We start from the raw sequence: 11,419 nt of genomic DNA, 5'->3' as shown, positions 1-11,419 counted from the left end.
TTTTGACCCATTTTGCCAAAGGAAAGGAAGTTGCCTAATAGTTATGCACACCTGATATAGGGTGTTGATGTCATTAGACCACACCCCTTCTCATTACAGAGATGCACATCACCTAATATGCTTAATTGGTAGTAGGCTTTCGAGCCTATACAGCTTGGAGTAAGACAACATGCATGAAGAGGATGATGTGGACAAAATACTCATTTGCCTAATAATTCTGCACTCCCTGTAAACAGCAAGCTCCTTTTTTTGTGTAGCTGACAGCTGGTAACTGTGCAGGGGCGGATCTAGCAAAGCTTTTGCCAGGGGGCCAGGTAGGGCATTAACAGAGAAAGGTGGACACAAAGATATACCTTTCTTTCTTACTCTCATACAGGGAGTGCAGAATTATTAGGCAAGTTGTATTTTTGAGGAATAATTTTATTATTGAACAACAACCATGTTCTCAATGAACCCAAAAAACACATTAATATCAAAGCTGAATGTTTTCGGAAGTAGTTTTTAGTTTGTGTTTAGTTTTAGCTATTTTAGGGGGATATCTGTGTGTGCAGGTGACTATTACTGTGCATAATTATTAGGCAACTTAACAAAAAACAAATATATACCCATTTCAATTATTTATTTTTACCAGTGAAACCAATATAACATCTCCACATTCACAAATATACATTTCTGACATTCAAAAACAAAACAAAAACAAATCAGCGACCAATATAGCCACCTTTCTTTGCAAGGACGCTCAAAAGCCTGCCATCCATGGATTCTGTCAGTGTTTTGATCTGTTCACCATCAACATTGCGTGCAGCAGCAACCACAGCCTCCCAGACACTGTTCAGAGACGTGTACTGTTTTCCCTCCTTGTAAATCTCACATTTGATGATGGACCACAGGTTCTCAATGGGGTTCAGATCAGGTGAACAAGGAGGCCATGTCATTAGTTTTTCTTCTTTTATACCCTTTCTTGTCAGCCACGCTGTGGAGTACTTGGACGCGTGTGATGGAGCATTGTCCTGCATGAAAATCATGTTTTTCTTGAAGGATGCAGACTTCTTCCTGTACCACTGCTTGAAGAAGGTGTCTTCCAGAAACTGGCAGTAGGACTGGGAGTTGAGCTTGACTCCATCCTCAACCCGAAAAGGCCCCACAAGCTCATCTTTGATGATACCAGCCCAAACCAGTACTCCACCTCCACCTTGCTGGCGTCTGAGTGGGACTGGAGCTCTCTGCCCTTTACCAATCCAGCCACGGGCCCATCCATCTGGCCCATCAAGACTCACTCTCATTTCATCAGTCCATAAAACCTTAGAAAAATCAGTCTTGAGATATTTCTTGGCCCAGTCTTGACGTTTCAGCTTGTGTGTCTTGTTCAGTGGTGGTCGTCTTTCAGCCTTTCTTACCTTGGCCATGTCTCTGAGTATTGCACACCTTGTGCTTTTGGGCACTCCAGTGATGTTGCAGCTCTGAAATATGGCCAAACTGGTGGCAAGTGGCATCTTGGCAGCTGCACGCTTGACTTTTCTCAGTTCATGGGCAGTTATTTTGCGCCTTGGTTTTTCCACACGCTTCTTGCGACCCTGTTGACTATTTTGAATGAAACGCTTGATTGTTCGATGATCACGCTTCAGAAGCTTTGCAATTTTAAGACTGCTGCATCCCTCTGCAAGATATCTCACTATTTTTGACTTTTCTGAGCCTGTCAAGTCCTTCTTTTGACCCATTTTGCCAAAGGAAAGGAAGTTGCCTAATAGTTATGCACACCTGATATAGGGTGTTGATGTCATTAGACCACACCCCTTCTCATTACAGAGATGCACATCACCTAATATGCTTAATTGGTAGTAGGCTTTCGAGCCTATACAGCTTGGAGTAAGACAACATGCATGAAGAGGATGATGTGGACAAAATACTCATTTGCCTAATAATTCTGCACTCCCTGTAAACAGCAAGCTCCTTTTTTTGTGTAGCTGACAGCTGGTAACTGTGCAGGGGCGGATCTAGCAAAGCTTTTGCCAGGGGGCCAGGTAGGGCATTAACAGAGAAAGGTGGACACAAAGATATACTTTTCTTTCTTACTCTCATATAAAATATTTAGCTTTTATTAAATAGTTATCTGAATTTCACAACCAAAGTTTGTATAATAATACACAAGATTGGCTGTAGACCATTGCTCATCATTCAGAACACTGTGTAAAAATAACAAAAGACAAAAAGTGAATGCGAAAGTGCATAAATATTTATTTTACGTGTTTGATGTGTGTGGCGGGGCGTGGTCTGTAGTGCCGCTGCAGGGGAGGTGGACCCACCTGAGCGGCATCTGCAATCACGCCTCTCGGGCGTTGTCTGTGCTCTCTCGGCTGTTTTTTGGGTGTGTGTAAGTTGAAAAGCTACAGCCGGTTGTGTGGGTACACCAACCATGTGTGAAAAGTGGTCCATAACGTAATGCTTCAAAACGTGTTCATGCAAACATTGTCGGGTCTGCCGTGCTACAATGGGGACTTCTGCTCATGAACCTGTGTGCACAGCGTCTGCAAATCGGGGCTGTACAAAGCAACTTCATCTTTACACAAAACTGTAAGCTGTCATCTGTGAAGTGTGAGCGGTGTTTGTTTTTACCATAGTTCATGGTGGAGAATGGCTGCTCTTCTGAGTTTTGCCCTAAGCAGCCGTAAGAATGGCAAACTACACTGAATAGCAGCGGCATAGGCACACATAAAATTTCTTCAGAAATTTTCGCTTTCTAGTTTTTTATTATTATTCCTTTAGTCATCGAAGTATTGTACACATTTAAAACCTATCCAACAATGGTGATAAAAGGAAATTTAACCTTCTAAAAATAAACAAAAAATTTAAAGTTAACTTAATGCAGAGGGAGAGCTGAATGTGTTTAACAATATGAACTGAAAACTGAAAGTAAGCACACAACAAATAATTTCTTTCCCCATTTCTTTGATATAGCTCACAAAAGAAACACTTCTCTTTACATTACAGTAGGATTAAACAGCATGACATCACGAAGGTAAGAGTTATTGCAGGATTGTTGTATCAGTTTCAGCCTGGTGTACCAAACAAACTGACCAGCTAACAGGCTCATCTCCACCTATAAGACCATGCCAAATCACATTTTGTCATGAAGCAAAGTGCCAACACAAGGCAGAAAAGTAATGCACCGAATGCAAACATGGATACAATTTACATCTCTAATGTCCTTCCCATCCTTGTGAGAAAGAGCAGACTGAATCTACAAATACAAAAGATGATCGAAAACAAAATCAGGTACAAAAACAAAATCTTTTTAAATAATTCTTTATCCTAAATCCTTGCACTCATAAAAACAACCAAAACACACAAGGAAGCCAAAGAAGAAGTGAACATTCAAAGATCACATTGCAAATACATCCAGCTGCTCATATTACTGGTGCATTTTTGCACTTAGAAGAGAAGTGGGGGGAAGTACAACCTGTAAGGAAGCTGGGACCAGACAGATGAATCCGCATACTTTGTATCAGAAGTTTCAAAGCCCATTCTTTTGTCATTGTTAAAATACGTTGCTCTTCAGCATGTTTGCCTCTCGTTTGACTTTACACTCAGTCTGACCTCTCAGAGTGGATCAAATTGTGATTTAACACGAGGACAAACATAAAGAAACAATTTTGCATGATTTAGATTCTCTACTTTCTATTTGCTCAAGGGGCTATTACGTCAAGATTACTGGGTTAAGACAAACAATTAGCAATCGTGTCTCCTCTCCTCCATGCATTTAGAATCAAAGGCAGATTCATATTCAGACCACAGACAGCATATCGCACCTTGAAGAAAGATTTTAATATTTACACATTAGGGAATTCAAAAATGCATAATTATATACACATTTTCTTTAGAAATAATAAAACACTAGGAAAGATTTGAAGCATCTGAGAGCATGTATAAAGAGTGCTGCTGCTTTAAGCCCCCAATCTAAAGTATCTTCTGTGGGTTTGTTTTTTCTTACAGTACAGACCACAAAAAGGGCACACAGTTAGCCAAAATGGATATGTTATACTGTTGAATAAAAACCTTTTCCTGGCTGGACTGGAATCAAAACAATCTCCCATCTTTGTTCCCACAAAACCTTTTACATGTTTTAATGCTCAAGATGATGAAAGTCTTAAATCAAACAGCATATTTAACAAGGTTAACACTCCTTCCTCACTGCATCCAATGTGTTTGTGTGTATTTGTGTGGGATCTCTGTGATCTTTGTATAAAGAGTCCTGCACACTGCTAGGTGTGCTGCGTTATCTAGGCCTGTGGTTGGCAAGCAGCAAGTCCTTGTCTTTGCAGGTGAGGCAGAGTTTGAGGTTCCTGAGTGAGCCGCCGGCGGAGTAGAACGCCCAGACGCCCATTAGGAACAGGATGACGTAGGTGGGAACGAGGCTTGCGACATACTCGGGGTTCTGGAAGGTCTGCAGTAGAAGAGGAGATACAAACATCAGCGCACACCGTTTCGTATTTGATTTCAATTCTTTAAAGTAACTAATTACAGGCATATAAAGAAAGCGCAAGAGAGACTTTCATTACAAATCTGAGTCGCCAAGTTGATGTTGTTAAATGGCTGTTTGTCCGAGCAGCGCTGCGTGCCCCAAAAAACATATTTTTATAGTAAAATAAAATAAAAAGAGAACATTTACGAGGCTTAAGAGGTTTGATTAAAAAAAGAAAAATGACTCAGACATTTAAGACATAAAAATACTTTCCTTGTATAGTTATTTGACTGTGAGCTCTATTAGTGGTTTTCCCCTGCCTTCACACAGACCCAAGTCCACATTCTGTACAAACTAGAGATGTCACGATACCACTTTTTTATGTCCGATACCGATACCGATATAAATTTGGATATCTGCCGATACCGATATGAATCTGATATAGTGTGTTTTTTAATCAATAAAACTGTTTTTTTAATATCTTGCTGCATTTTGTATAAGTTCATACTCAAGTTTAAATAAACAACAACACTAAAGCTATTCTGTTATACCTGTATGTAAAAAATACACTGCGCCCAAAATATTTCATATTTCAGCAACACTGATCAATCTAATAAACTTAAACCTACTCCATCATCCCTATTGTGGTTAAGCAACCTAACTAATAGGGTTGCAAACTCCCAGCAAAAAAAAAAAAATAGGGAACCACCCCCACCCTCCACCCCATGATGCTTAATCGATGTAATCAACTTTAATTTGATGCAGGGTGAAAAAAATGCACAGAAATAAACTATTTTTCAAGAATAATTAAATAGATTCAACATCTTTCTTCAACAGAATTGCAGAATTCACAGATGGTACCTTCCCAAAGGAAAAAGTACTATAGCTTACTAGGGTATATTAGACTTAACAGTTACTATATACAGTAATGGACTTCTATACATTTTACATCAGATTAAAACTTTGGGTGTAAGATTCAGATAATTATTTATTAAAAGCTAGACATTTTAAATGAGAATAAGAAAGAAAAGTATGTCTTTGTGCCCCCTTTTCCCTGTTAATGCCCTATCGGCCCCCCTGGCTAAACTTTGCTAGATCCGCCCCTGCACAGTTACCAGCCGTCAGCTACGTAGAAAAGGATCCTGGTCTAGAAAGTAATATTAAATAAATTCTAACAACAGCTTATCAAGTTTAAACGTGCTGCTGTTGTTCAGCCGCTGGTTTCCTCTTTCTGGTGCAAAGTGGGCCAAAAACAAAGAAGAGAGACGGACTCGCGACAGAAAAGCCGATCAACTGATCAATGATCAGTTTCACGATTGAAGTAGCGGCAGGAGAGGGAGGGAGAGAGAGAGGCAGTCGCTCCATATATCGGTTGTTAAGCTTAACATGGGAATGCTTTACAAACATTCAGAGATGAACTTACACACTTGCTTTACTTCTCTCTAGGATAACTTCCTCGGAGATGAAATGCTGGTTTGGTAGCGAGGCTACAAATACACACAGCCGCTCTATCACGTGACGCATACTGCTCCGACGTGCTACGGTTATGAGAGTTACGCCGTGTCGCAAGTTTTGTGAGGTGTTTTTTTGATATTTAATGGATCGGATTACATTTTTTATTTCTCTCCGATATCCGATCCAGTAATTTAGGTCAGTATCGGACCGATACCGATACGTAATATCGGATCGGTCCATCTCTAGTACAAACCACACTCACCAGACAGGAGACCAAGAGGTGACTGATGACAACAGCTCCCACCGCCCACCACCGCTGCTTCTCACAGGCATCAAAGAAAACAACGCCCCAGAACATGTGAAGCAGGATGATGGCCATCGTCATGAAGGCTGAAAGAGAAGTGCAATTTTAGCAAATTATGTTCTACATATAAATCTAATATAGTTACACTTTTCACGGCGATTAGTTTTAATGCAACATTTCCCAGAATGCCGTTCAATAACACCACACAATAGAACAATACATTTAGGCTGTGCTCTGTATTGTTTCAGGTACAAGTCCAAAACCCTGAAATACATACAGTTTGTTTGTGGCAGCTGGCTCAAAAGTGAAAAAAACAAACAAACACACACACAATCATTTATACTCTAAAGTAGAAAAACAGTCTCCCTGTCTGGACTCTGGTTCCACCAGTGGAAGTAGTTCATCTGGTGAATGACTCTGTGTGTGTGTGTGTGTGTGTGTGTGTGTGTGTGTGTGTAAGAAAGAGGTCCTACGCTATTAAATGAATGCTGGGTCACTGTGAGCATGGCTGGAGCTTGTAGTGTACGGCTTAGCTTAAATGCATTATGTGCATGAATACTGTCAATAAATAGTGGTATAAAGGGTAAAACAGCAACTGAAAAGGTTTTTAGGTCTTATGTCTATTTAAAAACAAGTGACACAACAAATGGAAGAGAACACTAGAAAGAAAAAGTTTTTACAAATCTAAGGACTCGGTCAACGGCAGAAACGTAAAAGTTTTTGACAATCAAAAAAACAAACAAAAAACAAGTACATGCTAATTGTTACCTGAGGACAGGAAGTAGTGCTGCGAGTCTCCATGGATCCCCACAGTCCCTGGCCCTGCTGAGTCAGCCAGGATGTTCACCACAGAGAACGCTCCACTCATGAAGCCGAAGCCGAGACCAGATACTGAGATAAAGGAAGCACGAGAAGAAAGCTGAGACATAAGAAAGACTGTACTATGCGATGCTAATCCCAAAGCAACATTCGGCCACTATGCAAGAAGAATGCACAGTGGTCCCTCGTTTATCGCGGGAGTTACGTTCTAAAAATAATCCGCGATAGGTAAAATCCGCGAAGTAGCCAACTTTATTTTTTACAACTATTATAGCTGTTTTAAGGCTGTAAAACCCCTCCCTCTACACTTTAGACAGTTTTCTCAGACAGGTATGAACATTTTAACACTTTTCTCTCTTGTTTAAACACCCTCAAAGTTCAAATCTTCATAGAAAAATAAGTCCAGTATTGTAGAATGAAAACAAAGATCAAGCCCTGTTTTCAGGTCCAGAACATGAGAATACAGCAGCTGCCAGAGAATTCAACATTAATGAATCAATGGTACGGAAGTAGAGGAAGCAAGAAGTTTGACTTATCTGTTTTGTTTCGCTTAATGTGCCTTATAATTCGGTGTGCCTTATGGTCCGAAAAATATGGTAACTTCTATCTTCCCTTAGCATGTCCAGAAGTCCAACTTTTTGTGCGATGGTTAGCATCTTTCTCTGCCTTTTGGGTGCTACCGCAGGTGACTTTGATGGTGCAAAACGTTTCGTCAACATTGTTGTGTTTGTTGGAGGGAAAACTTACAAACATACCTTACAGCACTTCAGAGTCACACTGCAAGCGATCGAAGATTTATGTAAATTTGACAAGCTGAACACTTTCTGTACTGTACAGGAGACACGGTACGGAGGAGATTGATTGCCAGTGGTCTACAGCTGATCCGGACGCAAAACACAGTGCGCTGTTTAAAAAAAAAAAAAAGCATGCAAAATTGCACCCAAAAAAATCCGCGAAACAGCGAGGCCGCGAAAAGTGAACCGCATTATAGCGAGGGACCACTGTACAGAAAAATACTGTTTACTGTAAACCGTAAGCAACTTTAAACAACCTGCAAATAAGAGATCATGTCCAAAGTGTGCTGGATGTTCATTTTTAACAATTTCTTCAGAAATTTATTGATGCTACTTGATAGCATCTTTTGTTAGAGCCTAGTGGGGAAGAATGAGCAATTCCACAGTTTGTGCTCATATGATATATGGCCAAAGTTTTCGATCCACACCTCTTAATCTCTGAATACAGGTTTGTAAAATCAAGCATCTTCCCATGAAGTCTCGCTTTACAAATGTTTGTGAAACACTGGGTCACTCTAAAGATCTCACCGAACTAGAGTGTAGTAACGTAATAGGATATGATCACTGCAACTAGTCTCTTTGTGAAATTTCCCTATAGATATTACATGATCAACACTAAGTGACATTGCAGAGTTCCAATCCTCCCCATTAACACCACTAGCATTGACTTCATGGTATGGGTCTACATGGCTGAGCAGTTCCAATAGCTATAATATGCATGTGGTCCAGTGCTTTTGTCCATACAGTGCATTTTCCATTTTCATGGTAATGTTTCTTGTATATTTTTAAAAAACGTTTTTACAGAATAGTACAAAAGTGAGTTTGAGGTTCCAAAACCAAAAACAAACAATGACAAAGTTGTAAAGAGGTAACAGGTGCTCAATGTTCTGTCTTCTGGCAGAATCTTGGGTGAATGAATATGCTACCAGTAGGTGATATGAAGCACAGATGATGTGCAGACTAAGTGTACCATAGGCCAGCTGTCGGATGGAGATGGGCATGGTCTCCTCCTGGCTGAGAGTGAGGAGGCCTTCATTAGCTTTTCTGCAGGAAAACACACACACACACACACAGAGTTTTGGTCCTGAGTCTCACTGTGTGCTACAGAACATGAATAGAAAATATGTCAGTTATGAAAGTATGTCATTTAGTGGAAGATAATCTGAGATGAAAATGAAAATTTCACAAGTTCACACTGAAGAGTGTGAAACTGAGACAGACACTCATCAAGGGACAACAACAATACAGTGCAGAATTCAGAGGTCATGCTTTAATATTTGTTAGTTAAATAAATAATGAATAGTGAATACATGTTGAAAAAGTTGAGGTATGGGCGTTCAACTCTTCTAGTAACAAACAGTTCTCTGGAGTCACACTATATAAAATATAACACGGTTAAAGATGGTGGCAGCCACTTACTTTAGCAGCTTGTAGTAAGCAAAGCGGAAGGTTTCCTGCAAGAGCACAGACAGCACCACGCCAAAGATGAGCAGGCCTTTCTGCTGAGCTGCGCTCTCCTTATTACTGATCTGAACCGAGATGAACCACACCAGGGAGGAGAGCAGCAGTGACACCAGCCAGAAAAATGCCCTGAAAGAATGAGAACAAAGAAAACAGATATTACCCACACTGCTATCTCAAAGCTTCTGGGCTCACAGCAATTCCAGCATTGCTGTGAGCCCGACTCATTTGTTTTTCAACAGTTCTATTTGCGAGGGTCAGCCAATTAGATGAAAGTTGGCTTAAAGGGAGGGTTCAGACTGAGGAGGAACTGAGGAGCAGCACCGAAGTGATAACATAATCAGGATTATCTTGAGATACCAGACGACTATTTAGTTACTTTTACTTCAAATAGTAAGAATTAATTGACCATAACAAGGAGACTAAATGTCAACGAACACAAACGTAACGTCACGACACTTTTACAAATTAACAGGTAAGATGTATGTTATCAATCAACAACCACAATTATGATCACAAGCTTATATCTCACTTATGTGGGTCAAGACCGTATCTGAACCCTATACCACTACAATAGCAATGAATTATTTCAAAAGCCAATCCGCCATAATGCTAGCTAACTACTTGCCTCCAATATGTATTCTCTGCAGGAACCATAAGAAACAAAACTAAGAAAAGCCCTCAGGCTCTCATTAAGCTAGCTCTTTCTATATTGGGGGGCTAATATCAGGCATTGCTGGGCCTTTAAAACTGTCTGTCGTCTGCGTATAACCGAGGTCGGTGTATTTATGAAGCTGTGTAAATCGGAATTTGGTGACGTATGGCTAAAGAAAACACCAGCTAAGTGTAAGACCACAATACCAGAAAACAGAAGCTAATGGTAGCACCTCAGCTAACAAACGAAGCGATCGGTTAGCTAGTAAGCTAACACTGTCTAAAGGTTGGGATTTATTCAATATAACGTGGCAGTAGCATCTGTAATTACCAAATTATTATATATTTAAGTCAACTGCCGTCCGCTATGACCAGTGAATGTTTAACTCTCACCCTGCTATGAGAAAAATGACTCTCAGCGGCTCCCGGGCAATGGTAAACAGGAACAACGCGATGGCTGGGCCGAAGGCGATAAAGGTGCAGCCGAAAAACACCGCCGCTGTCATTTTGGCTCTGAGGGAGGGCAATTCAGCGACTTAAAGCGGTTGGTTTTGTTCTATTTACAGATATTTATCTGGAAATATTACCAAAAAAGCAGCCCTCTGTTGCTACTACTGATTTACTTCCACAACCAGTGTATCGCAGGGTTTTCGTGACGTCGCATATTCTCACGTGACCGACAACCCTACCAAAAAAAAATAACTTTATTGATAATGAACTGGACGAATTTAGAAAAAAAAATTTTCAGCTGCCTTTTAACACTTCTGTCTCATTTCTTGCTGTTGGAATTCATAAAACGAGTTCATCTTGATTTACACATGCGGAGCATTCACAGCCTGTGGTCTTTACCAGCCTGTTTGTATTTGTCAAATCACATTCAGTAAATACATTGAAACTCCAGGAGCAGTGTCGAAAACTTCACAAGCAGATTGATTTGGTGGATGAGGAGCGATACGACATGGAGGTTAAAGTGGCAAAATCCAACAAGGAGGTGTTGTATTCAGAAGCTTCTTCTGCCGTTATATAGTTATACAGTGCTTAACAAATTTAATGGAACACCTCCCGATGTAAGGTTTATGCCACAGCTGCCCTAAAGTAACAGTATATGTGATTACCAAAATCATTTTTCATTTTTTTCTGTATTGGCAAGCTCTTTAATCAAAGTGACATTTTTTTTAGTCTAAAAATAATAATAAAAAAATTTCTAAAATGTTTTTTGTTGTTATCCATGAACAAAACAGATTTTTTTCTTATACACATATGTCTGAACAACAGTGTTCTTTGTCAGGTCGATGACCTTAAGTTGAAGATTCAGGATCTGAATGGGAGGTTTAAGAAGCCAGTCCTGAAAAAGGTGCGGATGTCAGCCGATGCCACACACAATCCTATCCCGGTATATGGCCTGCATGGCCTGCATTTGTATAGCGCTTTACACTACATTCAGTCATTCACCCATTCACACACTGGCGATGG

At 40.2% G+C, this 11,419-nt stretch overlaps 1 protein-coding gene across 1 annotated transcript; it reads right to left on the bottom strand.

The window, feature by feature from the left end:
* Window positions 1-2,926: 2,926 nt before the first annotated feature.
* Window positions 2,927-10,632, bottom strand: aph1b (APH1B gamma secretase subunit). Its single transcript, XM_025904558.1, has 6 exons — window positions 10,340-10,632; window positions 9,251-9,421; window positions 8,802-8,875; window positions 6,987-7,109; window positions 6,177-6,304; window positions 2,927-4,441 (listed from the first exon to the last, which is right to left on the bottom strand). The coding sequence occupies exons 1-6, from the start codon at window positions 10,450-10,452 to the stop codon at window positions 4,274-4,276; spliced, it is 777 nt and encodes a 258-aa protein (XP_025760343.1). The 5' UTR covers window positions 10,453-10,632; the 3' UTR covers window positions 2,927-4,273.
* Between the last annotated feature and the right edge of the window lie 787 nt (window positions 10,633-11,419).

Source organism: Oreochromis niloticus, unplaced genomic scaffold, assembly GCF_001858045.2.
Source record: "Oreochromis niloticus isolate F11D_XX unplaced genomic scaffold, O_niloticus_UMD_NMBU tig00002517_pilon, whole genome shotgun sequence".
Classification (NCBI taxonomy): Eukaryota; Metazoa; Chordata; class Actinopteri; order Cichliformes; family Cichlidae; genus Oreochromis; species Oreochromis niloticus.
Note: the sequence above shows the minus strand (reverse complement) of the source record. Positions and strands in the feature narration are given on the sequence as shown.